General features: G+C 46.0%; 1 protein-coding gene across 1 annotated transcript; it reads right to left on the bottom strand.

Moving 5' to 3' along the window:
• Positions 1–3176: 3176 nt before the first annotated feature.
• lyplal1 (lysophospholipase like 1) lies at positions 3177–24790 on the bottom strand. Its single transcript, XM_063198310.1, has 5 exons — positions 24686–24790; positions 23873–23966; positions 22901–23070; positions 6046–6161; positions 3177–5159 (listed from the first exon to the last, which is right to left on the bottom strand). The coding sequence occupies exons 1-5, from the start codon at positions 24768–24770 to the stop codon at positions 4911–4913; spliced, it is 714 nt and encodes a 237-aa protein (XP_063054380.1). The 5' UTR covers positions 24771–24790; the 3' UTR covers positions 3177–4910.
• Between the last annotated feature and the right edge of the window lie 1999 nt (positions 24791–26789).

Below are 26789 nucleotides of genomic sequence, written 5' to 3' on the forward strand. Positions count from 1 at the left end.
AGATCGGTTAAAAACTACTAATTTTTTGTTTATTTTAACCAATCTTTTTTAAGAGTGAAGTCTCTCTACCTCCACTCCTCTCTCTTTTGTTCTCTCCTTCCTTTTTGCTCTCTCTCTCTCTCAGAAGTGAGCTTTTACTCCTTTGCTCCCTCTATTCCAGTCCATCTCTACTTCCATCATCCTCTTTTGCGCTCTCTCCTTCATTCTCTTTTTTCTTCTCTCACTCCCCACCTCACTGCCCTGTGTTACTCAGAGGTTTGCCTCTGCAGTACTTTCTCTCTCTCTCTCGTCCTTTACCTCCTCTCCTCTCTCGTTCTTTTCCTTCCTCCCTCCCTCCCTCCCTCCATCTTCCCCAATCTATCTCTCTCTCTCCCTGGCTGCCCCCTCCCTCCCTTCCTTTGCCTGCAGTACTCTCTCTCTCTTCCTCCTCCTCCTCTCCTCTCATTTTTTCCCCTCCCTCCCTTCCCCAATCTATCTCTCCCTCCCTGGCTCCCTCCGTCCGTTCCTTTGCCTGTAGTAGCTACTCTCTCTCTCTCTCTTCCTCCACCTCCTCTCCTCTCTTGTTCTTTTCCTCCCTCCCTCCCTTCCTCCATCTTCCCCAATCTATCTCTCCCTCCCTCCCTCTCTCTCTCCCTCTCTCCGTCCCTTCCTGCCCTCCCTCCCTGGCCCATGTCTTACTCGGGGTTTTGCCCTCTACAGTGCTCCCAGTGGGACCACTGCCTGGCCCGCCTGACCTCCTCTGAAAGCAGATAAAGTGCCACAGATTACGCTCCTGCATGCACGCTAAGACGTGTGTCCTGTGCGCGTGTGCGTGTGTGTTTGTCTGTGTGTGCGCGTGTGTTTGCACTCCTATCTGACCCCCCTCCCAGAAGATCAGCTCAAATTCCACCCAAAACCCTAAAAACCTCTCACTTATCCCTGCAAAAAGATTTAGTCGCAGTAGCTCAGCAGCATTTCTGTTTTTTTTTGTGCTTTTTAAAAAAATTCCCACTTTTTTCTGACTTCCCCCTTCCCCTTCTCCCTTGCCCATTTTGCATAACGTTGGTTTAAAAGGTAGGCCTTGTCAGGATTCCCGCTACTTCTGAAAGCTACTCGACCCGACTCTCCACTCTGCTCACAGGGCTGCCGCTTGCTGCACTGTTGGCATTGGCCTCGGGCCCTAGCCAGCATGCGAGCCTCAGCCCTCAGCCGTGGCAAGGGGAGAGGAGAGGAGAGGAGAGGAGAGGGGAGGAGGGAGGGGAGGCTAAAACATCCGGACGACCTCAAGGCAACAACGGCAAAGCAATGGAGGAAACTCACTCACTCACACACAAACGCTCTCTCTCTTTCTCTCTCTCTGCTCTCTCTCTCTCGCTTCATCGCTCGCCCGCTCACCGGGCTAACCACTTCCTTCCAATAAGCATTAATGAATCGGCGTGCGTTACGGTGGAAGCACTACAGAAGCAAACACTAGCTGAATGGCCCGGCCGGGCCAAGTAAAGCCCAGGGCCTCCTGTGCTGCTGCGGAGAACACGTGTCCAACAGATTTCCCGCCTAGACGCTCACAAAAATGATAATGGGCCTTCGGAAAACGAAGAAAGAAGGAAAGCGAAAAAAATAAAAGATGGACAGGGAGGAAGAGAGAGAGCAAACAAAGAAGGTAGAGAAGACAGTAGCCTGTAACAGTGTGTACTGTATAACAGTGGTCCCCAGCAGGGCTACGGGTACCACTAGGCTAGCCTGATTATCATCGACTTTCAAATGTCTTCGAGACTTGGTCTGACCAAGAGCATAACAATTAACATTTCCCAAACAGCATGGTTGACCTGCCTCCCTTGGTTTGTTACTGGTTGTTTGCTTCTCGACAAAGTGGGAGGAGTTATTGATGTTTCTGGAGCTCAGAAACAATATTTGTATTGCTCCTGGCCTGACTAGAAGAAACGCTGAAAGTATTGCGTCACTAGGAGGGTGCAGCCTGGCTACTACTAAGCAGTCTTGGGCACACTTCCGGGGATATGTGGAAAACGTTACAGATGTATTGTGAGGTAGTACATTGGGAAATAGACAGCACAATAACATGTTTAAACTAAACAAGGGTGCTGACTGACTTCTCTGGGTCCCCTGGACCAGGAATGGACTGGTTATCTGGCATACAGGACATTTTCCATTTTTTTCTCCTGGGGATTGGCTGACAATTTAGAGGAGGAGGCCCATTGGTCCATCGTCAATATAGACAGTGGATTCAGCCAAGTCAAGATGTAGTATGACAGAGGCCTGTGTGTGTTCAGGGCCGGTCTATGCCAAAAATGCCCGGGCCATTTTTCAGTCCCAGTCCAGCCCTGCCCTGGACCTATTTAAGGGTCATAGGTCAGAGGCTCAAGGAGAGGGCCAAATATGGCGTGTTCAAGCTGACCGAGAACTGTGCCGGTGCCCGTTCCCACTCCGAATTGCAAACCAGCTGGCTTGTTCACACCACAGATCTTAGCATCCTCGAACTGGAAGTTGGTTCGCAATGCGAATCGAAAAAGACTTTTTCTATGTGAACCGTCACAACACTGTGGACGTCAGCAGGTTCACCCGGGTAACACACAGTCACGTGTGGAAAAGGTCAGAGCCAGGTATGACGTGGGTCGTTCGCAGGTAAGTACTTCAGTGCCAAACGTAACTGGTGCGGGCACTGGCACCAATCTGATCGGCCTGAGAACAGTGCTTGTTGTGGTAGCCAGGGGGCTTGGAAGGTAAGTGGTTCTTTCTAATATCCTCACTCCCGTCCTCCCTTGCTCCCTTGCCTGCTTGTGGCCTCGTGCTGACGTTACTGACGACATAAATGTATTTCAGTACCTCTCAAAAGCACAATTCTAGTACTTATAATACACATGATAGTATTAGGAAGGTTAGTGCAGGTAAATAACTACGTAACGTCTTAACAGTAAGGAGCAGTCAAATAAGGACAGAGGAAGAGACATAGGGCATAGCTGGGAGGGTACTCATGGTATGATCAAAAAAGGCTTAGGGGGTACACAATACAAAAAAGGTTGGGAAACACTGCAGTAACTTATAAAACGGAGTTTCATACATTCTTTCTGATTCTGATTCAACTCTGCAGCACATGCACTCAAGCTCCCGATTCTACAGCCTTGTTCCAGTCTGTGTAAGATCATTGTTCCACACTCTTCTGCACGAGTCAAACAGGCGACTGAACTTTCGACAACATTTATTGCATTTCAAATAAAAACAAGATAAAACACATTTCAAATTTTAGAGTCGTTTTGTTGAAGAAAGTGCTGAGTCTTCCAAAGGGGGAAAAAAATGGAACCCACAATAAATATGTGATCGAATGCATAATTCCTGGCATTTGGAGGATACAGCTATTTAGCTGCATTCCACACAATTATTACACAATAATGTCACATATACTTATGTTATAATGTATAATATGCCCCACTCATGGTACATTTGGCAAACATATGCATAGATTGGCACAACATATATACACGATAATCTCTAATAATCGAAAACTTTCTTTGATTCACAGATTACATTCTATAATGGAACTATACAATGAATACTTTCTGCATTCTCTCCATGTGATGCTGATACACTGCACAATGCACAGGTGAAGCCACAGGTAACTACGTACCAAGAGGATGGTTTTGGCAGGACAATGAATCAGTGAATGAGGTCATTGGATACACAGACGTTCATTTTAATCCTGCACAGTGCTTAAGATTTAATTCATTCCCTTGAGAATTTAGTGATTTTGTGACCCGTTTGTGACCTGTGGAGGTGTCTGTGTGTGCGTGTATGTATTTACTCATGTTTGCGCGCGCGCGCGTGTGTGTGTGTGTGTGTGTGTGTGTGTGTGTGCGTGTGTGCGTGTACATCGATTTTGACCAAAATAGCGGCAGTATTCAGTTTAAAACAAGTTCTGTTTAGATGTGTGGAAGAGCGCTGTGCTACCGGAATATGGCTACTGGAATACGGCCACATTCGTAATGAATAAAGACTTTACATGACTCTTTACACAAACTGAACACTTCCAAGATTCTGTTAAAAAACTGAATATTCCCTGTATGCAACTGTGCTGTGCTGTGGTGTGCCTGTGAGTGTGTTTGTGCAAACATGAAATTACCATATGCATCCATGTTTGTGCGTATACTGCATGTGTGTATACTATGTACATGTACTGTATGCATGCACAATATTGTGCATCCACGCATCGCTGTGTACGTGCATTTCTATGCACGGGTGTGTGTGTGTGTCTCCAACCACCAGTGCTGTCCTGCTCATCCAGACAGCAGACACCACCAACACTGCCCTACAAAGGCAAAGTGCAGTAACCACACGTTTGGTCAAAAATGAGTTTAGACTGAAAATGGTCTTCATTACACCTCCTTTATCTTGTGACAAAGCCTTATGGTCCAAATGTGTCCCATCTCAGAGATATTGCCATGTCAAATTTGCAGTAGCCTACCTACAACATCCAACCAACACTTTGGAGGCCTTTTTCTCTGTTTCAATGTTGGTGTAGTTCAGGGGTGTCAAACTCAAATTGACCAAGGGCCAAAATCTAAATCTGGAATGATGTCGCGGGCTGAACTCAACATTATTTTTTTTAATGGACTAAAATTGTGCATGCATGCACTTCATACTCATGTTTAAATTTCACATACACTCTTTCCCATCATATTTGTTAGTTAAAATGTGTCTGCACATCCTGTGACACAGCAAATTTCATTTTCAAGCCGTGTTACGCTTTACATTAATGGTGTATGTGGGACAACTGTAATAGACATTTGAAATGATCTCGCGGGCCAAACAAAATGGCTCCGAAGGCCAAATTTGGCCCCCGGTCCTGAGTTTGACATCCCTGGCGTAGTTGCGGCACTTTGCCTTTGTAGGGCAGATCGCCTTCCTATCCAATCTGGGTGCTAGTCATCCTCCTGGGTCTCCTGGTCGAGGGGGGGCAGCTTGCGCACCAGCCAGGCCCGGAGCAGCTGCAGTTCTGGGGCGCAGAGCTGGTGCTGGAGCCCTGGCAGGGTGTGGAAGGAGACGCTCATGCCCGCCCGCCTCAAGAGGGCGCTGGTCTGCTCGCCCCACTCGTGCAGCACCAGCTCGTCACTGGCACCGTGGACCTGCAAAAGCTCTGGCATGCCGGCGGCCTGGCGATCCTCCACCGCCTCAGAGAGACACGCACAGACGTACAGAATCGCAGGCATGCACACACGCACGCACACACAAACACAAACAGAGACACATGTAAGTCATACTGTACATCAACCGTACTACTGGTAACAAAGAAGTTTGAACCCTATCGTCCTATTTTTCTTTCCTTCTTTCTTTCTTCCTTTCATTGATTATTCATTCATTCATTAACCCATTGTGTCCTGGAGCGACATATACGCTGCATTGAGCTGTTATATTAAAGTGGTGGTTCGCTATTTTAGACATTACGCCCTGTTTGTGTGACTTCTGGGGTGAAGTAGAGAGGTTCTCATCACAATTTTGACATTTGGTGCTAAACGGAGCATTTGGGTATCCAAGACTGCAGCCCCCCCCACCTTTACATTGACTCCAATAGAGCACTCAAGCAATCGATTACAAAATGGCATTAAACTTTCGTTCGAGAAGACATGGAACTCACCGTGTGGCCAGTGGTAGACAGCGATAAATTGACCCGAAAATTGCAGCGATTGCAGCGATTGCAGCGGGGGGGCTGCAGTCTTGAATACCCAAATGCTCCGTTCAGCACCAAATGTCCAAATTGTGATGAGAACATCTCTACTTCACCCCAGAAGTCACACAAACAGGGATTAATGTCTAAAATAGCGAACCACCACTTTAACAAGGGTATGTTAGAGCTGAATGAACACATTCTAGTGCAAAATGAAGGTTCTAGCGTTTAAACACAACGTATTTCACATTTTCATGATATTTAGGTTTTAATAGGGAGAGGGCATCTTTTCCCTAAAACAGCTTAGGCTAAAATGGGTTAATTCATTCATTCATTCATTCATGCATTTCTCATGTGAAAGATGAAGGGGAGAGAGCTTACAGTACCCTCACCTGATAGACGACTGAGTCCTTGTTGAGGAAGCTGGACAGTGCGAAGACCCCTCCAACATCTGGGTGGTGCCTACAGGCCAGGTGCAAAGCCATGGCTCCCCCCATGGAGAACCCACCTGGGACAAAAACACAGAGAACAATTAAACAGGACCATCTTCTATGACAAACAGAGACACATTCCACTCATCTCCACTACAACATCTGTGTACATTAGTGATGTTAATTTTAAATTAATAATTGTACATTTGTGCAGAAGAGCTGAAGGATGTCTTCACAGACATCTTTAACATCTCTCTGGAGCAAGCAGTCATCCCATCACTTTTCAAAGCTGCTACCATCATACCCGTGCCGAAGAAATCATCACCATCATGCTTCAATGACTACTGTCCTGTAGCACTGACGCCCATAAATATGAAGTGCTTCGAACGGTTAGTCCTGTCACACATCAAAGCCACCCTACCCCCCACCCTGGACCCCTACCAGTTCGCATACCGAGCCAAGCGATCCACGGAGGATGCAATTTGCTCTGCCCTCCATCCAGCCCTCACCCACTTGAACAATAAAGACTCATATGTGAGAATGCTGTTCATTGACTTCAGTTCAGCATGCAATACCATAATACCACAACAACTCATCAGAAAACTGGACAAACTAGGTTTCAGCACCTCCCTCTGCAACTGGCTGCTGGACTTCCTGATGCAGAGAGCACAAGCAGTACGGGTAGGGAATAACACCTCAAGCACCCTGACCCTGAGCACGGGGGCTCCGCAAGGTTGTGTTCTCAGCCCCTGCTGTTCACGTTGCTGACACATGACTGCACAACGACCCACAGCACTAACCATCTAGTGAAGTTTGCGGATGATACAACACTGGTGGGCCTCATCACCAAGGGCGATGAGACTCACTACAGAGAAGAAGTAGACCTGCTGGCCAGATGGTGCAAAGACAACAACCTCCTGCTGAATGTCAACAAGACCAAGGAGATTGTTGTCAACTTTCAGAGGGTCCAAAAACAACTGCCACCACTGACCATCGACGGTGATGCTGTGGAGAGAGTGAGCAGCAGCAAGTTCCTTGGAGTGCACATCAGCGACAACCTCTCTTGGACCACCAACACTACATCACTGGCGAAGAAGGCCCATCAGCGTCTCTACTTCTTGCGCAAACTAAAGAAGGCAAGTGCTACACCCTCCATCATGACAACATTCTAAAGAGGAACCATAGAGAGCGTCGTGTCCAGCTGCATCACAGTGTGGGGAGGAAGCTGCACGGAGAAAAACAGGAAGACACTCCAGCGTGTTGTGAACACAGCGAAGAAGATCATTGGAGTACCACTCCCCTCCCTGCAGGACATTTACACCACACGCCTCATCCGGAAAGCACTGATGATCATTTAAGACACAAGCCACCCTGCACAAAAACTGTTCAGCCTCCTGCCCTCTGGAAGAGGTACAGGCGCCTCCGTTCCCGTACCACCAGGCTTGCAAGCAGCTCAATGCACCAAGCAATCAAGATACTGAACACTCAACCCACTCTCCCTCCACTGTCAGCCTCTAGCCAGCCAGGCCACTGACAACCCCCCCCCCTCATCCCCACCACCATATCTGCGACTGAACATTCCACCTGCACTACTATATTTAGGGGCCAAGCAGCGAAGCTGGCGAAGGCCCCTACTGTTTTAGCTGGTTTTCTTATTAGGGGCCAAGCAGCGAAGCTGGCGAAGGCCCCTATAGAGTTAGTAGGTTTTCTTCATTAGGGGCCAAGCAGCGAAGCTGGCGAAGGCCCCTATAGAGTTAGTAGGTTTTCTTCATTATTAGGGGCCAAGCAGCGAAGCTGGCGAAGGCCCCTACTGTTTTAGCTGGTATTCTTATTATTATTATTATTATGTCACCTCTTTCCTCTCCTTAGCAAGTCTATGGCAGCCCATAGAACCGTAGGTAGGAAAATGCTGTAAATCGGCACACACATTCGGGCCCAGCTCAGCATTACCCACAGCAATTTATAGGGCCCCACCCCCAACCCGCTAGCGCCACCAGCAGGTCAAAGTTGCAGGTACATTTCTGCTTGTAACTTTTGAACCGCTTGGCCAATTTCCATAAACTTGGTATCCTTGGAATCCTTGAGTCAAGACGAATCCAACGCACCCTGTGACGTCATTTTCCGCCAGGATAATTTTCCCGCCATTTTGAATTTTGTGAAATTCAATAAAAATGTTAATTTCCCGTCAATTTTTGACCAATTTGCCCGAAACTCGGTATATAGTATCTCTGGACTGAGTTACAAATGAGGTCTCAAGGAATATTGGATATCTTTTATCGTTTAGCCGTGACAGCCAATCAAAAATGTCGTAAAAGTGGCAAAACAGGAAGTGAGGTCATATCTCAGAAACCGTTTGTCGAATTAGGCTAGGAATTTGTACACACATAGTAGTCCATCCCATGACCTACCACGAAAAAAATCAGATCCCCAGCTCAAACTCTGTAGCGCCACCAGCAGGTCAAAATTTTAGCTACATTTTTGCCTGTAGCTTTTGAACCGTACTCCCAATTTTCTAAATATTGGTACACAGGTCATCTTCACACTATGTTGCACCCAGGTATGGATTTTCGTAACGATTGAAAAAACTATCAGTTCACAGCAGCCATTCAAAATTGTGGAAAGAATGGAGGGATTTTTTCTCATCTCTCTGTCCCCTCTGCCCCCCTTGCGCACGTTCACTGACACCATTCTAGGCAGGGGGTCTCTGGACACACAAGAGGACTAGAGCTTATGTGTGTGCGTAGTTCTGCTATTGCTTTAAAGTGTCAACCAAAGCCCCACTGCCCCAGCCCCTGCACCCCCACCCACCCCCACCCCCACCCCTCAGACATACACAGACAGAGGGAGAGGGAGAGGGAGGGGGGAGAGGGAGAGGGACAGAGAGGGAAGAAGGGAGGGAGGGAGGGAAAAATACAGATTCCCAGCTCGAACTCTCTAGTGCCACCAACAGGTAACAGGAAGTGAGCTTATATCTCGGCAGCCCTTTAAGGGATTCAAAATGAACTTGGTTCACGTGAGCACACCCCCCTCCAAGGAATGCACACCAACATTGGCGAGATTTGGGCCAAAGGGGGCGATGCAGTTCCTTCTGTTGCCGTGGCGACTTTGGCAAGTTTACTGCTTGGCCCCGCATTGCTGCTTGCAGCTATATTTATTAGGGCCCGAGCACCGGAGGGTGCGAGGCCCTATTGTTCTTGCTCGGATTATTATTATTATTATTTCGCTTCTTGCTCGTTGTTTGGGTCGCCCATTTTGTCTGAGAAGAACTTGGTGGTACGCCCTTTGGCATGGTGGTCGGACATGGCAACCGCTACTCAGAACCAGAAGCTCGGGTCCGGATTGGGTCCGGGCACAGAATAGCGCCCCCTAAATGCGTAGGCCTATGGAGCGGGGCTGGTATAAAGTACAAGCTACAGACTCCAAAATTTGTGTGTGTGTGTATCTCACTAAGACAAACAAAAAAGTCAACAGATTGCCATGGCCACACCCAACAGGAAGTGAGATAATTAGGGGCCAAGCAGCGCATCGAAAATCAGTAAAAATGCTATTCCTCCCTCAATTTTTGATCAATCTCTCTGAAAGTCGGTATAGAGCACCTCTAGATTGAGCCTCACAAAAGTTATCGAGTGGATTTTGCGGTAATGTTTTTGTTTGGCCGTTACAGCCAATGAAAAACAGACTTAAAGTCGCCACACAGGAAGTGATGCTATATCTTGAAAACCCAGGGACATAATCTCCTGCAAATTGCCACAGACCTTCTTGTCTATACCATAACCCTGCACAAGAAATATCAGGTCTGCAGTTTAAGCCCTCTAGCGCCACCAGCAGGTCAAAGCTAGGGCCGATATAAGTACAAGTTACAGACTCCAAATTTGTTGGGGGTGTGTATCTCACTAAGACGAACAAAAAAGTCAATGGGTTGCCATGGCCACACCCAACAGGAAGTGAGATAATTAGGGGCCAAGCAGCGCATGGAAAATCAGTAAAAATGCTATTCCTCCCTCAATTTTTGATCAATCTTTCTGAAAGTCGGTATATAGCATCTCTGAAATGAGCCTAACAAAACTTATCGAATGGATTTTGCGGTAATGTGTTCGTTCGGCTGTGACAGCCAATCAAAAACGGCCTAAAGGTCGCCAAACAGAAAGTGAAGCTATATCTTGGGAACCCATGGTCACAATGTTCTGTAAATTGTCACAGACATTTCCGTCCATACCATGACCCACCAAAAAAAAAATACAGGTCGCTAGCTCAAACTCTCTAGCGCCACCAGCAGGTTAAAATTTTAGATACATTACTGCCTGTAACTTTTGAACCGCACGCTCAATTTTAAATCTAGTGGTAGCGTTGAAATCCTTGGGCCAAGCCGAATCCAACGAACCAAGCCGAAACCAACGAACATCATATCCACCATTATAGAATGTCAGCCATTTTGGATTACGTCGCTGAACAGGAAGTGAAGTCATATCTTGGGAACCCATGGTCAGAACGTTCTGCAAATTGTTACGGACATTCTTGACCATCCCATGACTCCCCACAAGAAATATCAGGTCGCTAGCTCAAACACTCTAGCGCCACCAGCAGTTCAAAGTTCAAAGTCACCACCCACCAGCAGGCCAAAGTTTTAGCTACATTTCTGCCTGTAACTTTTGAACCGCATGCTCAGTTTTAAATCTGGTGGTAGCGTTGAAATCCTTGGGCCAAGACGAATTCAATGAACTCCATGACATCATACCCACCGTTTCAGAATGTCCGCCATTTTGGATCTGCTGAAAATCGATAACATGCTCCTAATCCTTCAATTTCGTCTGATTTCCACAAAACTTGATACATATAATTTCAGGAGCACTCTGAAGAGATTTGTAAAAGGGTTTTATTACATCTTTTACGGTTTGGCCGTGACAGCCAATCAAAATCCTCCTAACACCCCCAAACAGGAAGTGAAGTCATATCTCAGCAACCCATGGTAAGCATCTTTTGGGAATTGTCACACACATTCTTGGCTATCTTATGACATCCCAGAAGAACTTTCAGGTCCCCATTTCTGCTTGTAAAAATTACATGGCATGGTTGTTCAGTATGGCGCATTTACAAATCCAAAAATGTCAGACTCAATAGAACCCCCTGCAATCAACATTTCAGCAACATTTGGAGCTTAAGTTCAGATGACTGTGTGTGTGTGTGTGTGTGTGTGTGTGTGTGTGTGTGTGTGTGTGTGTGTGTGTGTGTGTGTGTGTGTGTGTGTGTGTCTGTGTGTGTGTGTCTGTGTGTGTGTGTGTGTCTGTGTCTGTGTGTCAGCAAGTGTGTGTGTGTGTGTGTGTGTAAGGGGGAGGGGGGGTGTCTTTGTGTGTGGAAGTGCACACCGCATCACATGAGAGAGTGTAAACCAACAGACAAAATGAGTTTATACTTCCAGAGAGCAAGACATTGATCAGGTTGTGTGCTAAATAGGTCCCATCCCTATCAATTGTGTGGACTTTGCGAGTGAAGGAAGCAACAGCAGTGCTACTACAATGACACCCTCACCGACCTCATTGTTATGCTTGATTCATTTTTAACAGGTGTAGGTGTATTACAGCAGGGCGATATGCCACGACCCCTGGGCCGTAGGTGCGAGGGCCCGCCAAGGCTGCTCGCAGCTTTAATTATTATTATTCTCTAGTCACCATTCCTATCCCTCTGCAAGTCTATGGCAGCCCATAGAACCGTAGGCAGGAAAATGCTGTAAATTGGCACACACATTCGGGGCAGTCTCAGCATTACCCACAGCAATTTATAGGACCCCAGCCCCAACGCTCTAGCGCCACCAGCAGGTCAAAGTTGCAGGTACATTTCTGCTTGTAACTTTTGAACCGCTGGGCCAATTTTCATAAACTTGGTATCCCTGGAATCCTTGAGTCAAGACGAATCCAACGCACCCTATGACGTCATTTTCTGCCTGGATAGGTTTCCCGCCATTTTGAACTTTGTAAAATTCAATAAAAATGTTAATTTTCCCGCAATTTTTGACCATTTCTCCCAAAACTCGGTATATAGTATCTCTGGACTGAGCTACACATGGGGTCTTCAGGAATATTGGATATCTTTTATCGTTTAGCCGTGAGAGCCAATCAAAATTGTCGTAAACGTGGCGAAACAGGAAGTGAGGTCATATCTCAGCAACCGTTTGTCGAATTAGGCTGGGATTTTGTACACACATAGTAGTCCATCCCATGACCTACCACAAAAAAAATCTGATCCCCAGCTCAAACTCTGTAGCGCCACCAGCAGGTCATAATTTTAGCTACATTCTTGCCTGTATCTTTTGAACCGTACTCCCAATTTTCAAAATATTGGTACACAGGTCATCCTCACATCATGTTGCACCCAGGTATGGATTTTCGTAACGATTGAAAAAACTATCAGCTCACAGCAGCCATTCAAAAATTGTGGAAAGAATGGAGGGATTTTTTCTCATCTCTCTGTCTCCTCTGCTCCCCTTGCGCACGTTCACTGACACCATTCTCGGCAGGGGGTCAAGCCCCACTGCCCCAGCCCCTGCACCGCACCCCCCACCCCCTCCTCACACACACACACAGACAGACAGAGGGAGAGGGAGGGGGGAGAGGGAGAGGGAGAGAGAGGGAGAGGGAGAGGGAGAGGGACAGAGAGGGAAGAAGGGAGGGAGGGAGGGAGAGGGAGGAGGGAGAGGAAAGAATTTTGAACACCTCTTGTCGTTTGCCGGTGACAGCCAATCAAAATTGTCATAAAGGTGGCAAAACAGGAAGTGAGGTCATAGCTCAGCAACCGTTAGTCAATTTCTGTTAGGATTTTTTGCACACATTCTAGTCCATCCCATGACCTCCCACAATAAAATCCAGACCCCAAGCTCTCTAGCGCCACCAACAGGTAACAGGAAGTGAGCTCATATCTCGGCAGCTCTTCAACGGATTCAAACTAAACTTGGTTTACGTGATCACACTCTCGTCCAAGGAATGCACACCAACATTGGCGAGATTTGGACCACAGGGGGCGCTGCATTTCCTTCTGTTGCCGTGGCGGCTCTGGCAAGTTTACTGCTTGGCCCCGCATTGCTGCTTGCAGCTATATTTGTGACTGAACTTTCAACCTGCACTAACTCAAAACATGCACATGCACACGCACACGCACACGCACACACACACACACACACACACACACACACACAAGCACACTGCACTTTCTGCACTTAACCCAAACATACACACACTGACACACACACAGACATCATATAGGAAGACTAGATGCGTCGTCCGCGTTCCCGTCATCTAAGACGAACGTCCGCGCATGGCGGTCATGTTAAAGCAGCCTTCTGGCTCAACCAGTTGCAGTGAGTTTTGGGTGTTGTATACTCTTCAGATGGTCATAATTCCCTCAAATTTATATCGATTTTCGAAAGGGTTGTTTTTTTATACAGTATAAAAAATTCCAAACGAAAGTATATGTTGATACTGCATAGTGATGAATATTCACAATATGATTATATTATATTACATTATATTATTATGTGCATAGGTCTAAAACCATGTATAATATAGTTCAGTAGGCTTATTCATGTAATTAAATAGATCCCATAAACAAATGCACAACGTAATCTTTTATATTTTCAGTAAAATAACAAATAAACGTTCACTTGTAGTATATGCTTTGGTTTCGACAGCTCCACCTTGTGTTCAAAATGAGTCGTGACGCTAAAGCCATCCAGATAGAATGAACTTGTTGCGCTGTACATCTCTCTTCCAGTACGTCATCTCTGTCGTCTTTGGTGCAATGAATATATCCATGCCGTCAACGTAATGCACAGCAATGGTTAAAATGTGTATTTGCTGTAGGTCTATCTAAATGTTTGGACAATAGGCTAAGAGGGATGCATCTCTTAGGCGTTTTACCCCAGTCTACACTTACGTTTTAAGGAGCCCTACCATTCAATATTTCAGCGAAGCAACAGTATACATTTTTAAGTATCTCGACGTTTCAATTCTTCAGTTTACTTCAGGTGTAACGGGGGTCTGTGGAGAGTTTAGGCTGCGCTAATATGGCCGACCTGTGCGGACGTGCTTGAAATACGCGATGACGTATCTAGTCTTCATATATGATGTCTGTGGACACACAACTCTCACACACACACACACACAGACACACACACACACAGACGCACACCGCACTTTCTACCTGCACTAAACACACACACACACACAAACACACACACACACACACACACACACACACACACACACACACACACACACACACAGCTGCTGGTGTACTTGATAGACCTATTTTAATATTTATTTTTCTTCAAAATGCTACTATTACTATGTCAGAACGCTATGAAGGACTTTTAGAAAAAGCACAACAAATACCTCCTCTTAATGTATGTTCTCTACAAGTCTTCTGTTGTCCAGTCTTGCACTTTAAATGTCTGTATGAGCACTGTCTATGTCCAGACTGTCTTATGTCCATGTATGAGTACTGTCTATGTCTATACTGTCTATGTCCTTACCTAGATTAGTCTATGTCTGCATGGGAAAGCAAGAAATGTAATTTCAAATTCTTTGTATGACCAGTGCATGTAAAGAAATTGACAATAAAACCAACTTCAACTTCAACTTCATTTAAATTACATACATTTTGATCAAAGTACATTGTTGTGCAGAAACATTGGGGGGGCAATTCATTTTCTGCTACAGTGACTGTCACTTCAACTCCAGCAATTTCGCAAGGCGTGCTTGCTTGTGAATTCTATTGTCTGCTCCTTTAAAGAAGGAAAAAAAGGAAGGGAGAAAGAGAAAAAAAAAACCTGGGAGAATTTCGAGTTTTCCTGACCCCTGGATTTTCCATCTCTGGGTCGGGAATTACGGGAATGTTATGGAGCGTCTGTGTCTGTGTCTGTGGCAATGGTCTGGTTGGGACAGGCTGGCACGTCTGTCTAGCTTTCTTAATGCAGAGCGTAATACGCCTCACAGCCACTCGCCCTTTGAACAGCCAGTACTTTTTAGGGACGTGGGGAGAGAAGGAGGGAATGAGTGAATGTGGGTTACGGGCAGGGTCCCTAACAGTTTTTGCCAGGCCCAAGGCAAAGTCATCTGAAAGGGCCTCGCATGCGATACTACAATGAAAATCGTATTTTGTCTGCCCTCTCTCTCTCTGGACCTGGGACAACTGACCTCTTTGTGCCCACCTACCCCGTCGGCTTCCCAGGTTATGGCTTGGTGGTGTGTGGGCAGGGCCGCTGACAGCATTTACTGGGCTCGGGACAAAATCATTTGAAGGGGCCCCCCAACCAATACATACAATGTCATGAGGACCCAATTCTGGGCCCCCTCTTTCCCAGGGCCCGGGAAAACTGACCCATTGGTCCCCCCCCCTTGTCAGTGTCCCTGTGTGTGTGAGTGAGGTTAGAGGTTTTGGTCTGACTTTTTGGGTTGTTTTTAGTGCGGGGGGGGGATTGTGATGATCGCTGGCTGGTTGGTCATTTTCGCCGAGGGGCCATCTGCTTCTAATTAACCAGAAGAGTTAATTACGCCGTGATTCACCGTCGGCAGGAAAAAACTGGTGACAGTCTTGTGCCCTGACTGCAAAATGTTCCCAGGCCATGACAGGGGGAATCGCTCCCATCCAATTTTCTCTCTCTTCTCTCTGCTTGTGTGTGTGTGTGTGTGTGTGTGTGTGTGTGTGTGTGTGTGTGTGTGTGTGTGTGTGTGTGTGTGTGTGTGTGTGTGTGTGTGTGCGTGCGTGCGTGCGTGCGTGTTAAGTCTGGTCAGTCAATTACATAATTAAACAAAAGTCAGGCAACTGGTTTCCTTCACGCATTGAACTCAAGAGAGTGGCCGAGGAACACTCAAAAGAACAATGTCAAAGTTTTCAACACGTAAGAGCCGTGTGTTGAAGAAAACACAACATCCACAGAGGTATTTGACTTCATCAGTCAGGTTCAGGCTAACTGCTGAAAACAACTCGGAAAGAAAAAAACAATATGAGGACAGAGAGGACAGAATGGAGAAAAAGAGATAGAAAAGAAATGAAAAGAAAGGGAAAAAATGACAGGAAAGGGGGGTGAGAACAGTGTGAAAATGAAAGCTAGCCCTTAGTTCCACATCATCAAGTCTGCAAGTCTCTGGAAAAGTCACCTTTATTACGCGCCCCCTTTCCCCTTAATCTTGCACATCTGGGTCCGTCTGGGCATTCTGAGCCACACATCTGGGAAAGTGCAGCAGTGCCAGTCACCCCTGTGGCAGAAGCCAGGAGGACAACGCCACTCATGGGGTGGATTCCAATATGCCAGGGGTGGGAAAACCTATGTCTCGAGGGCCATTTGCGACCCTTGAAGCCGTTTTATCAGTCCCCCGACATAATTTTAATGTTATTCACCTTGACATGAAATATGACATTTTGTAAAGGAATCTTAGAAATTCCATTTGCAATACAATTAGGCTATATTCAGGTGAACTAGAGAAGGTGCGGTCTGTTGTACAGGTGGCTGCCTTCAATATAGGCCTAAATTGCAGGGGGAAATCCTGGTTTGTGTTCATTGTATGGCCTTTGGAGGACTTTTACGGCCCTTGGAGCAATTTGAAGTGGCCCTTCGAATGAAAAAGGTTCCCCACCCTTGCAATAGGCGGACTCCCATCCGCGGGTCTGTGCTTGTGGCCTCGCGTTGTGCTGACGCCCGGCCTCCGTGGAGAAAACAATTACGTTTCCCCGCTGTCAGCCTAGCCACAACAACTTTTGAGGGACTATTCTTCATTCACCATCCCGTTTGCAAAATGAGAAAATGACATTAGCATTGAGCTTTTGCGAGATATGGAAGTACAATTCTGTAGTTGCCGGTGACGTCATCACAAGGCCACAAGGAGGCAAATGAGCAAGGGAGGACGGGAGTCCGCATTTTAGAAAGAACCCATGGACACAAGAGGAGAAGAGGAAGAGGAAATGAGAGGAGGAGAGGTGGAAGAGGAGAAGAGGACAGGAGATGACGATGACAACAGGTGGAAGAGGAGGAGGAGGAGGAGAAAAGAGAAGAAGAGGACCACACCACTCATGAACGGATGGGGAGAGGCGAAGTGGAGGAGGAGGAGGAGGAGGAGGAGAGGACAGGAAAGGATGAGAGATGAAAGAGGAGAAGAGGACAGGGGAGGACAATGACAAATCGAGGAGGAGGAGCAGGAGCAGGAGAAAAGAAAGAGAGACACTACCACTAGTGGAGGGAGGGGGAGAGCAGAGGAGGAGGAGACAGGAAAGGGTAGAGGAGGAGAAGAGGACAGGAGAGGACAATGACAAATCGAGGAGGAGGAACAAGAGAAGGGAAGAAGAGGACCCCATCACTCATGGACGATAACGAACGGAGGAGGAGAATTGGAGGACACCACCAGCCATGGACGGAGGGGAAGAGGAGCTGAGATGGGGGTGGAAGAGGAGAAGAGGTCAACAGAGGACGAATGGAGGAGGAGGAAGAGGAGAAGAGGAGGACATTGCCACTCAAGGATGGAGGGGGAGAGGAGGAGGTCAGCGACAGGAGGACACCATTGGACACGGATGGAGGAGTAGATGAGGGAAGGAGGACAGCCACACATGGATGGAGGAGAGCAGGAGGAGAAAACAAGAGGAGAGACGATGATGAGAGGAGGAGGAGGAGGAGGAGAAGGAGGAGGAGAAAGAGAAGGAGAACAGGGCACTGCCATAGGAGGTGAGGATGATGACAAGTGTAAGAACAGACGGAGTAGAAGAAGAGGACACTGCTGGCCTAGTGGCCTAGACACACACGCCTAGCAGCCACAAGTATTGCTGCCTGTGTGCAGGATAGGGGGCTCTACAGGAAAGGAAAGGATGGAGGAGGAGAGGAGAGGAGAGAGAAGAGGAGATAACACCTCCATGTGTTCTTCTGCCATCAGGTATTTTGTGGAAAGCAGTGAGAGGAGACACTGACTAAAGGGTTGAAGTGCCACATCGCTTTGATGCACCAAACCACAAAATGGTCAACCTGCCCAGGGGGATCAAGGTTCGAATCCGGGCTGGGTCATTTAACCATACCCTGTCTCTCTCTCTCTCTCTCCCACTCTCTACCTGTCATGATCTTCACTCATGGAAGCTGATAGGGCTTGGCCAAAGGGGTCACTTGTCCCCGGCTCAGGGAGAGAGGGGGCACAGAATTGGATGCTCATTACATTATATGGATTAGGTTTGGGGCCCTTTCAGATGTCTGTCCCAGGCCTAGCTAAGGCTTTCAGCAGCCCTGTCTTCACTGTCCAATCCACAGAACGACAAATAAGCCTATATTTTTCTTTTTCTAAAAGAGACACCAAATTCTCCCCAAAGTCTTCCCCAAATCTCATCAGTCTTTCATCCCCCCCTGGTCCTGCAGCGAGGTGGCCGGTTTGATCCTCCAACTGACTGACTGCACCAGCAGGAGGAGTAACTGACCCCGCACTGTCTCTCTCTGCTCCTCTTGTGTTTCAGAGCTCCCTTGCACTCTTCTTCACACTAGACGCCGACCCCCTCAAACACATGCGCGCACACACGCACACACGCACACACACACACACACGCGCGCGCGCACCAACGCACTCTTTGCTTGGCGAGGCCTATGTGTGTGTGATATCATATCTCTGTCTCATGCATAGCACATACACAGACACACCGCCATTGTCTTTCACTCTGTCTCCTGGGCCTTTCCCATGGACCAGTACCCCTGAAAGATGGAGACAGGACAATTTCTCTCTCTCACACACTCTCTTTCTCTCTCTCTCTCTCTCTCTCTCTACCTCTCACACACACTCTCTCTCTCTCTCTCTCGCTCGCACACACACACACACACACACACACACACACACACACACACACACACACACACACACACACACACACACACACACACACTGAAACGGTCTGCCGGCGGCCCTCCTGAAGAACGTTTTCCATGGAAAGTCCTGGCACTTGTCAGGCCGTCGGCTCTGGAAGTGGACTGAGGGTGCAGGCAGGCAGGCAAGCCTGTGTGTGTGTGTGTGTGTGTGTGTGTGTGTGTGTGTGTGTGTGTGTGTGTGTGTGTGTGTGTGTGTGTGTGTGTGTGTGTGTGTGTGTGTGTGAGAGAGAGAGAGAGAGAGAGAGAGAGAGAGAGAGAGAGAGAGAGAGAAAGAGAGAGAGAGAGAGAGAGACGGGTGGATAGTCTTGAGTCTGTGTGTGTGTGTGTGCATACTGTAGTACGTATGTCTCTGTGTGTGAGAGTGTTAGTGTGCGTGTACGTTTACTCTGTTTCCCTCTCGTGCACGTTTTAGTCCACGGCAGTCGGTGCAGACCGACTCCAATGAGTATTTATAGTTAATGACAAAATGTTATGATTTAGGAAGATCATATTTCAGCAGTCTCGCAGGCACATGTGTTTTCTCAATCAGCTTCCCTGGAACCAAGTTTAGGGGCTTTTCTCTCCCTCCACACAAGACCTTTCACACAAAAGCTTTTTCTTCTTTATTTCGTTCTTTCTTTCTTTCCATCTTTCCTTCTGTCTGTCTGTCTGTCTGTCTCTTCCCCCCCCCCTCTCTGATTCTTTCCCTTTTGTCTCTCTATCCACATGCAGGAGAGTACACAAGTGTGTGTGTGTGTGTGTGTGTGTGTGTGTGTGTGTGTGTGTGTGTGTGTGTGTGTGTGTGTGTGTGTGTGTGTGTGTGTGTGTGTGTGTGTGTTTGAGCGCGACAGCCCTTTCAAGAATTCACAACTATTTTGTATATTTATATATCTTGGCCTGTCAGTTAACTCTTTAATCTCCCGTCCAAAAGGGGGAAGCACCGCTTCTTGCACTGTGGAAAAAGCACAGTGCACTTCCTCAACCCTGTGACTGAGCTAGCTAAAGCAAGCAGGCTAAACTGCCTGACTGCGAGGCCCAGGTCCAGATTAATGCACAGGCTAGATATGGCTGCCGCCTAGGGCCCCCGCCTGCCAGGGCTGTAATGTAATTGAGCTGTAATGTTAAGTACAATCGGTTAAGTACAATCGGTGTTATTCTTAATTCCTAGCTCGTAATTAAGACACTGTATACGTAAATTTGTCATGAAATTCTTCTTCCGGGGGGCCCCAAAGGAACCTGTAGCCTAGGGGCCCCAGGTCATCTTGATCTGGCCCTGGTGAGGCCACCCCCCACCCCAGACCTCTCTCTCTGTACTGCATTTCCTGTGGGAACCTTACCTTGGATGTTATTTTTTTAATAGTCCCACAGCCATTTTCACTTGGGCTGCATGGCTTTCATTTCGACATTACTTACATCTGACATGTCCTGATAACTGAAGTATTTCATGCTATATAGCGTTAAGGGAGCTAAGCATCTACTGAGGCTAAAAATATTACTGGCGGAGGATGAAAGGAATGACAAAATTGATAAGTAGCATTTTTCTCTGATTTTTTCTCGTTAATTAGGTGGTCGGGGGAACTGAATCCTGACACTGTGTGTGTGTGTGTGTGTGTGTGTGTGTGTGTGTGTGTGTGTGTGTGTGTGTGTGTGTGTGTGTGTGTGTGTGTGTGTGTGTACGTGAGTGTGTGTGTGTACGTGAGTGTGTGTGTGTACGTGAGTGTGTGTAGAGCGAGTGTGTGTGTGTGTGTATGTGTGTGTGTGTGTGTGTGTGTGTGTGTGTGTGTGTGTGTGTGTGTGTGTGTGTGTGTGTGTGTGTGTGTGTGCAAGAGAGAGAGAAGGACAGAAAGAGAGAGACAGAGAGGCACAGACAGAGAGATATGCAGAGAGAGTGACAGACAGACAGACAGACAGGCAGAGAGAGTGAGTGAGAGAGAGAGAGAGAGAGAGAGAGAGATAAAGAGAGAGAGAGAGAGAAAAGCGTTTCATTCAATCTGGCTTGATGGACTTTTACAAAATCTTGCAAAGTGGTGTAGGTGGTAAAACATACGACTTAATCAAAAGCATGTAACAAATGTGCAATAAAAATGAATAACAGCAGAACAGATTACTTCACTCAAGGACGCGGGGTGAGACAGGGCTGTAGTTTGAGTCCTACTTTGTTCAATATCTATATTAATGAGTTAGCGGTACAACTGGAACAATCTACAGCCCCTGGACTCCCCCTAAACAACATGGAAGTTAAATTCCTGCTCTTTGCAGATGACCTAGTGCTGCTGTCGCCCACAAAAGAAAGGCTACAACGGCACCTGAACACTCTAGAGCATTTCTGTCAGAACTCGGCCCTGACAGTTAATTTGGCAAAAACAAAGATTGTAATCTTCCAGAAAAAAACCCAGACTGCAGGCAACCAGACACCTTTTCACTAGGAAACACCATCCTAAAACATTCTTTATCCTATAACTACTTAGGCCTGACACTCAGCGCCTCTGGAAGCTTTGACCTCGCAGTGAATGCGCTAAAAGAAAAGGCTCGTAGAGCTCTCTACGTCATCAAAAGAAACTTTTACAAAATTCAAATTCCAATTAAAATCTGGTGTAAAATATTTGACAGTGTCATTATGCCTATTGCATTATGGATGTGAAGTATGGGGCCCACTCAGTAAGCTAGATTACACTAGATGGGACAAGCATCCCATAGAATCCCTACATGCAGAGTTTCTCAAAAATATCCTCAGAGTCCAAAGGAAAACTCCCACAAATGCATGCAGGGCAGAACTAGGCAGATTCCCATTGGCAATAAATATACAAAAAAGATCCCTAAAGCTTTGGACACATCTAGAATTCAGTGAAGAAAACACTATAAAGTCCCAAGCATTTAAACCCCAAGAGGTTAGCCCTAATACCAATCCCCTCAGTCAGTTGTTTCTGAAGTTAAGCTTAACTAAACCTCCTAACTCACTAACTCATCAACCTCAGAACATTCCTGCTGAAATCAGAGTAAATCAAATTATGAAACAATGCAAATACACATACCTGGAACACTGGGAGAATCAGACCAAATCACAATCCAAATTAGAATGTTATCTTGGACTAAAAAGAAATTATGAATTGGCAGAGTATCTCTACACAGTCAGAGATACAAAGCAGAGACCACTGTCTAGCTGTAGAAAAAGGACGCTATAAAAAAACATGGCTACCAAGAGATCAGCGGATATGTGGTCACTGTACGACTGATGAGGTTGAGACTGAGATGCACTTTCTGCTCCACTGTCCAAAATATGAAGAAATTAGGCAGCAATATTTTCTAATCTTTGCAGAAGAAATACCAAATTTTAACAAACAAAATGATAATGAAAAGATGGCTTATATTCTTGGAGAAAGACAGAATTGTAAAGCAGCAGCAAAATATGTTGCAGCATGCCACACCCTGAGGGACAGTAACAGTATATAATACATTGCTCTGGGTTTATGTTTGTGTTTAAAAAAAAAAAAACCCTTCTAAATACAAGTGTGTGTGTGTGTGTGTGTGTGTGTGTGTGTGTGTGTGTGTGTGTGTGTGTGTGTGTGTGTGTGTGTGTGTGTGTTTAACTTTCTTAATGCAAGTGTGTGTGTGTGTGTGTGTGTGTGTGTGTGTGTGTGTGTGTGTGTGTGTGTGTGTGTGTGTGTGTGTGTGTGTGTGTGTGTGTGTGTGTTTGTGAGATATTCTTAACACATGTATGCTTAATGTTCTTAATTGATCGTAATGTTCTGTTACCCACTTTATGTTATCTGTAAGCTTTGGCAACACTGTTACCAATAGGCATGCCAATAAAGCATATTTGAATTGAATTGAGAGACAGAGACAGACAAACATAGACAGAAAGAGAGGGTGTGTTCCTACCAATGACTATTCTGTGTTTGTGTTTCCTGTGTTTGGAGAGACAGACAGACAGAGACAGAAAGAGAAAGTGCGTTTTCCTACCAATGACTATCCTGTCTTTGGGGATGCCAGCCTGGATTTCGTCCTGGACGATGGAGCCCAGACTGGAGCACATGGCATCCACAGACTCCAGGTGCTCGGGGCAGTCCCTGGAGATCTTGTAGCGGTCAAACCACACATTCGACACAGCCCCTCGCATTGGTGTGTAGGGTCTGAAAAAACAACACATGCCCTTCTTCTTTTCGGTTGTGCATTCATAGAACTTTTATAAAATGCATTTTGTAAACATGCTGTGCAACATGCAAAGTCTTTCACCCATATCCAGCAAACATAAGCAAAGTTGGCCAAGCCATCCTGAATCAACATCTGTGAGGAATTTTACACATTTATAAACAGGAACAATATTTGCTGGCACATGAGTGTGCATCAGTGTCCATCAGCAGACACACCATTTAGCCCACACATAGTCTTCTATTATAACATACTAAACCTAACAATAGTGACTAGTGATATTAAATTTAAGATCATTTTTATTACCTCCGCCAAGGAGGTTATATTTTTACCTCCGCCAAGGAAGTGTTTTCAGTGGTGTTGGTTTGTTTGTCTGTCTGTCAGTGGGAAGATTTACAAAGTTATGCGTAGATTTTAATGAAATGTTGTGTAGTTGATGGAAATGACAAGAAGGAAGGTGATCCAGTAGCCTAGGCCTTTTTTTCTTCTTCACCATTACGGGATAGGGCACATTTTGACATTCTGGTTTATAACTCCACAAAAACAAGGCAGAAAGACTTTAAAAGACAAATGTTTTATCAAACAGCTCCCTGCACTCTCTGAGTAGCCTAAATTTCTAGTTAGACATAGGCTAATATACTGCTTGGGCTAATACTGTTTGAATTGCATTTTATTTCGCCTGGTCGTGGACTGTCTGATATATGATGAACAGCTGAATGGTAATATAGTACTGTTTACTTTATAATGAGAAGACGTCATGGCGGTCAGGGGACACTCACTCACCTGGGGGGAGCCGTGGGATAGATTATTCTGATGTGGGGGAACGCCAAGTGAAACGTGTCTCGGACCCATGCCCGGAGACCCAAGCCCGTGTCTCCTACACACACAGCAGGTGAAGAGTTCATCAATAAATCTCAATAACCAGCATATCTTACAACTTAATCTTTAGTCTAACAAGACTGCCTCTTGTGAACTTCAAAGACCAAGCCCCCCTTTCATACACTCAGTTCCAATTGTTCTTGGACACAAACTGCGCTTTCCGCCTCGGTTTGTTTTTACTGTGTTTGTGAGCCGTGTCATGCTTGTTCTGAATGTGTTTGAACGAGACTAGTAAAGCGTTGTTTCATTAGCAAGTGGGAAACAACGCCCACCCTTTACTTCTGAGCGAGGTCGCGATCATTTATCTCAATTTATCCCAAAATAAATAAATGCTGTCTAAAGATAAACAGATGTTCACATTCAAGATGAGACGTGCACTCTTCCGTCCCAAGATAGTTTTCCTCGAAAACAGAGCGCGTGAAGAAAAATCAAACGCGAGATCCAAAAAAACAACCAAGCCGATAACATGACAAGGATAATTGTACGACATGACAAGGATATTTTATGATAAAAGCTCATCCGTGTCACGTTGTCCACCATATTATCCAAGACTGCTAGTCTAGCATGTAGTAGGCTACTTTGAATGACGCTGTATCCGATCTATGAAGGTTGACGGTAGGCTAGATTCTCCTAAACGGAGAATGTGTTCAGAATGCATGGTACGGTGACACGGCTTATAACAGTAGACAGTGTTTTAATTGAGGATAGAATATCCACCTGAGCCATGGAGGAAGATTATCGATGCAGAATGTTTTCCTGTTTGAGACACAACACACCTCTGCAATTTCTGGGAAGCAGCCATACCGAAGTGAAGTGAGCAAGTCTCGCGATACCACGAGAACGAGTTGTGGAAAAAAAAAACACAAGGACAAAAATAGGACAGCATACTTCAGCAGTTCACTCACTACTACCACTTTTATTTTCTATATTAAGTTGGCATGAGTCCATACTTTCTGTTATCAATATTAGAAAAATATCAAAATAACTTGTCGGCTTATTAATTAATTTTGACCATTGTCCCCACTCCATCCTAAAAAATATGCTGCAGCATCTGAAATAGCCTAGGCCTATTAAAATGTCCACACCGCAGCAAGTCTGTTGGCCCAATTAGGTAAGATTAATTTAAATTAAGTAAGTAAGAAGTTAACATTATAGTTATACCATTCGTCCTCAGATTGGAGTAACCTGATGTCTGCTGTACACTTATGTGTTATTTTTAGAGCTGTTTAGGGCTGTGTAGCTAGCCAGGAAAGAATGAATTCTGTGTGATTAAGGACCATCCAGGCCTGCTGTGTTTTAACACGCCCTATCATGGACATAGAGATTTAGTGGAATGTCTGGATTTGCAAATCAGTTAAACACATTTTAGGGTCTTATCTCTTATAAACACAGGGCTTTTTTTGTAATTCCCTGTTTCTGGTAAACTTCAGTCCACGCTGTGGTTCCGTGGACCACACAAACGGCATCCCAACTCTGACCCTGACAGAGGGGTGGGGGGCGATGGGGGGGATTGGGTGGGTCAGGCTAGCAGACAAATGGTAGTGCGGCTCAGACGCAGTACATGCTGTTGTGTGGGCGGCTGCCTTTACCCCCTTCGCTCCTGACAGGGCTAGATCCAGTCCAGAAGCAAACACTATCTACATCTGCATAACAGAGATTATCGTGTCAGATTATGGAATAAATCATTTTGTTTTGCCTACATTTCACTTTCCTTGTGTGTATAGATAGAGTAGACAATAGCCAAGATTTGGAGGGGCGGGGGCGGGGAGAGACATAGGCTATTACGCAACTCAGGGAGGTAGCCTACTTTTTTATGTTATTCTCAGACATCAGGAACCACTTCATGGGCTGGGCTTTCGATTCATGCCACATATCTTCCCCCTTACGTTTGGCAGACAGGCAGAACCCTATCCAGTCCGGTCCAGGTCCAGATGATGGGATGGGATGAAGACATGCGGCGTGTGACCGTCTCAGTCAGAACAGAACCTCCATAGGAAACCCAGCCGCTCAGAACCACAAGCGAGGGAGAGACAGAGATGGGAAAACAGGCCTTGAGCAAGTCATAACCCCACCATCCACCCCCCCACTCCCCCCAACCACCCAACCACATGTCTGTTCCGTCCGCTCACTTCTCCAGATGATTCTTTCTTCCGCTCAGCCTCAGCTCACTTATCCAGCACATGATCTTCAAGTCTGGTAGGTGAGATCATTAGAGAAAAAAATAGGCTACCTGTCTAGGTAAAATGCCCCAATACATGAAAATGTGTTTTTCTTTCTTTTCCTTTCTTTTCTTTCTTTTTTTCTTTCTTTCTTTCTTTCTTTCTTTCTTTCTTTCTTACTTTCTTCTCCCACATCTTCCCGAAAGAATCTCCTCTAACATGGTTTTGTTATTTTCTATTTTATTCATTTAATGCTGACCCTCATTTGTTTGATTAAAAAGGAAAAGGAAATATACGAAATCAACTGAACCCAAGTTTGTTTTTCCAAATATTGTTTATCTTTTTTTTTTTAAGTGGCCAGGAGGTAATCTGAGAGAGAGAACATAGACCTACAGTAGACTGCCAAAGACGTCCATGCATATGGGCTGGGTTGTGAAAACATTCTTCTCTCTAAAACAGTTTTCCTTTCTAATAATAAATCTCTTGAACGGCCCCTTAGGAGGCGTACGGCGAGAAGAGAATTGATTGAAATACAGATCTTAAGTAGAGTTTAATTTGAACAAACTACTACATATTGCGCTACCGTCGCTTGTTCAAGTGGACATCCAATGTAAATGCTACTTACAGTCTCAAGTTTCTTTATTTTTTCTCCCTCTCTCTCT

Source organism: Engraulis encrasicolus, chromosome 5 (genome assembly GCF_034702125.1).
Source record: "Engraulis encrasicolus isolate BLACKSEA-1 chromosome 5, IST_EnEncr_1.0, whole genome shotgun sequence".
NCBI lineage: Eukaryota > Metazoa > Chordata > Actinopteri > Clupeiformes > Engraulidae > Engraulis > Engraulis encrasicolus.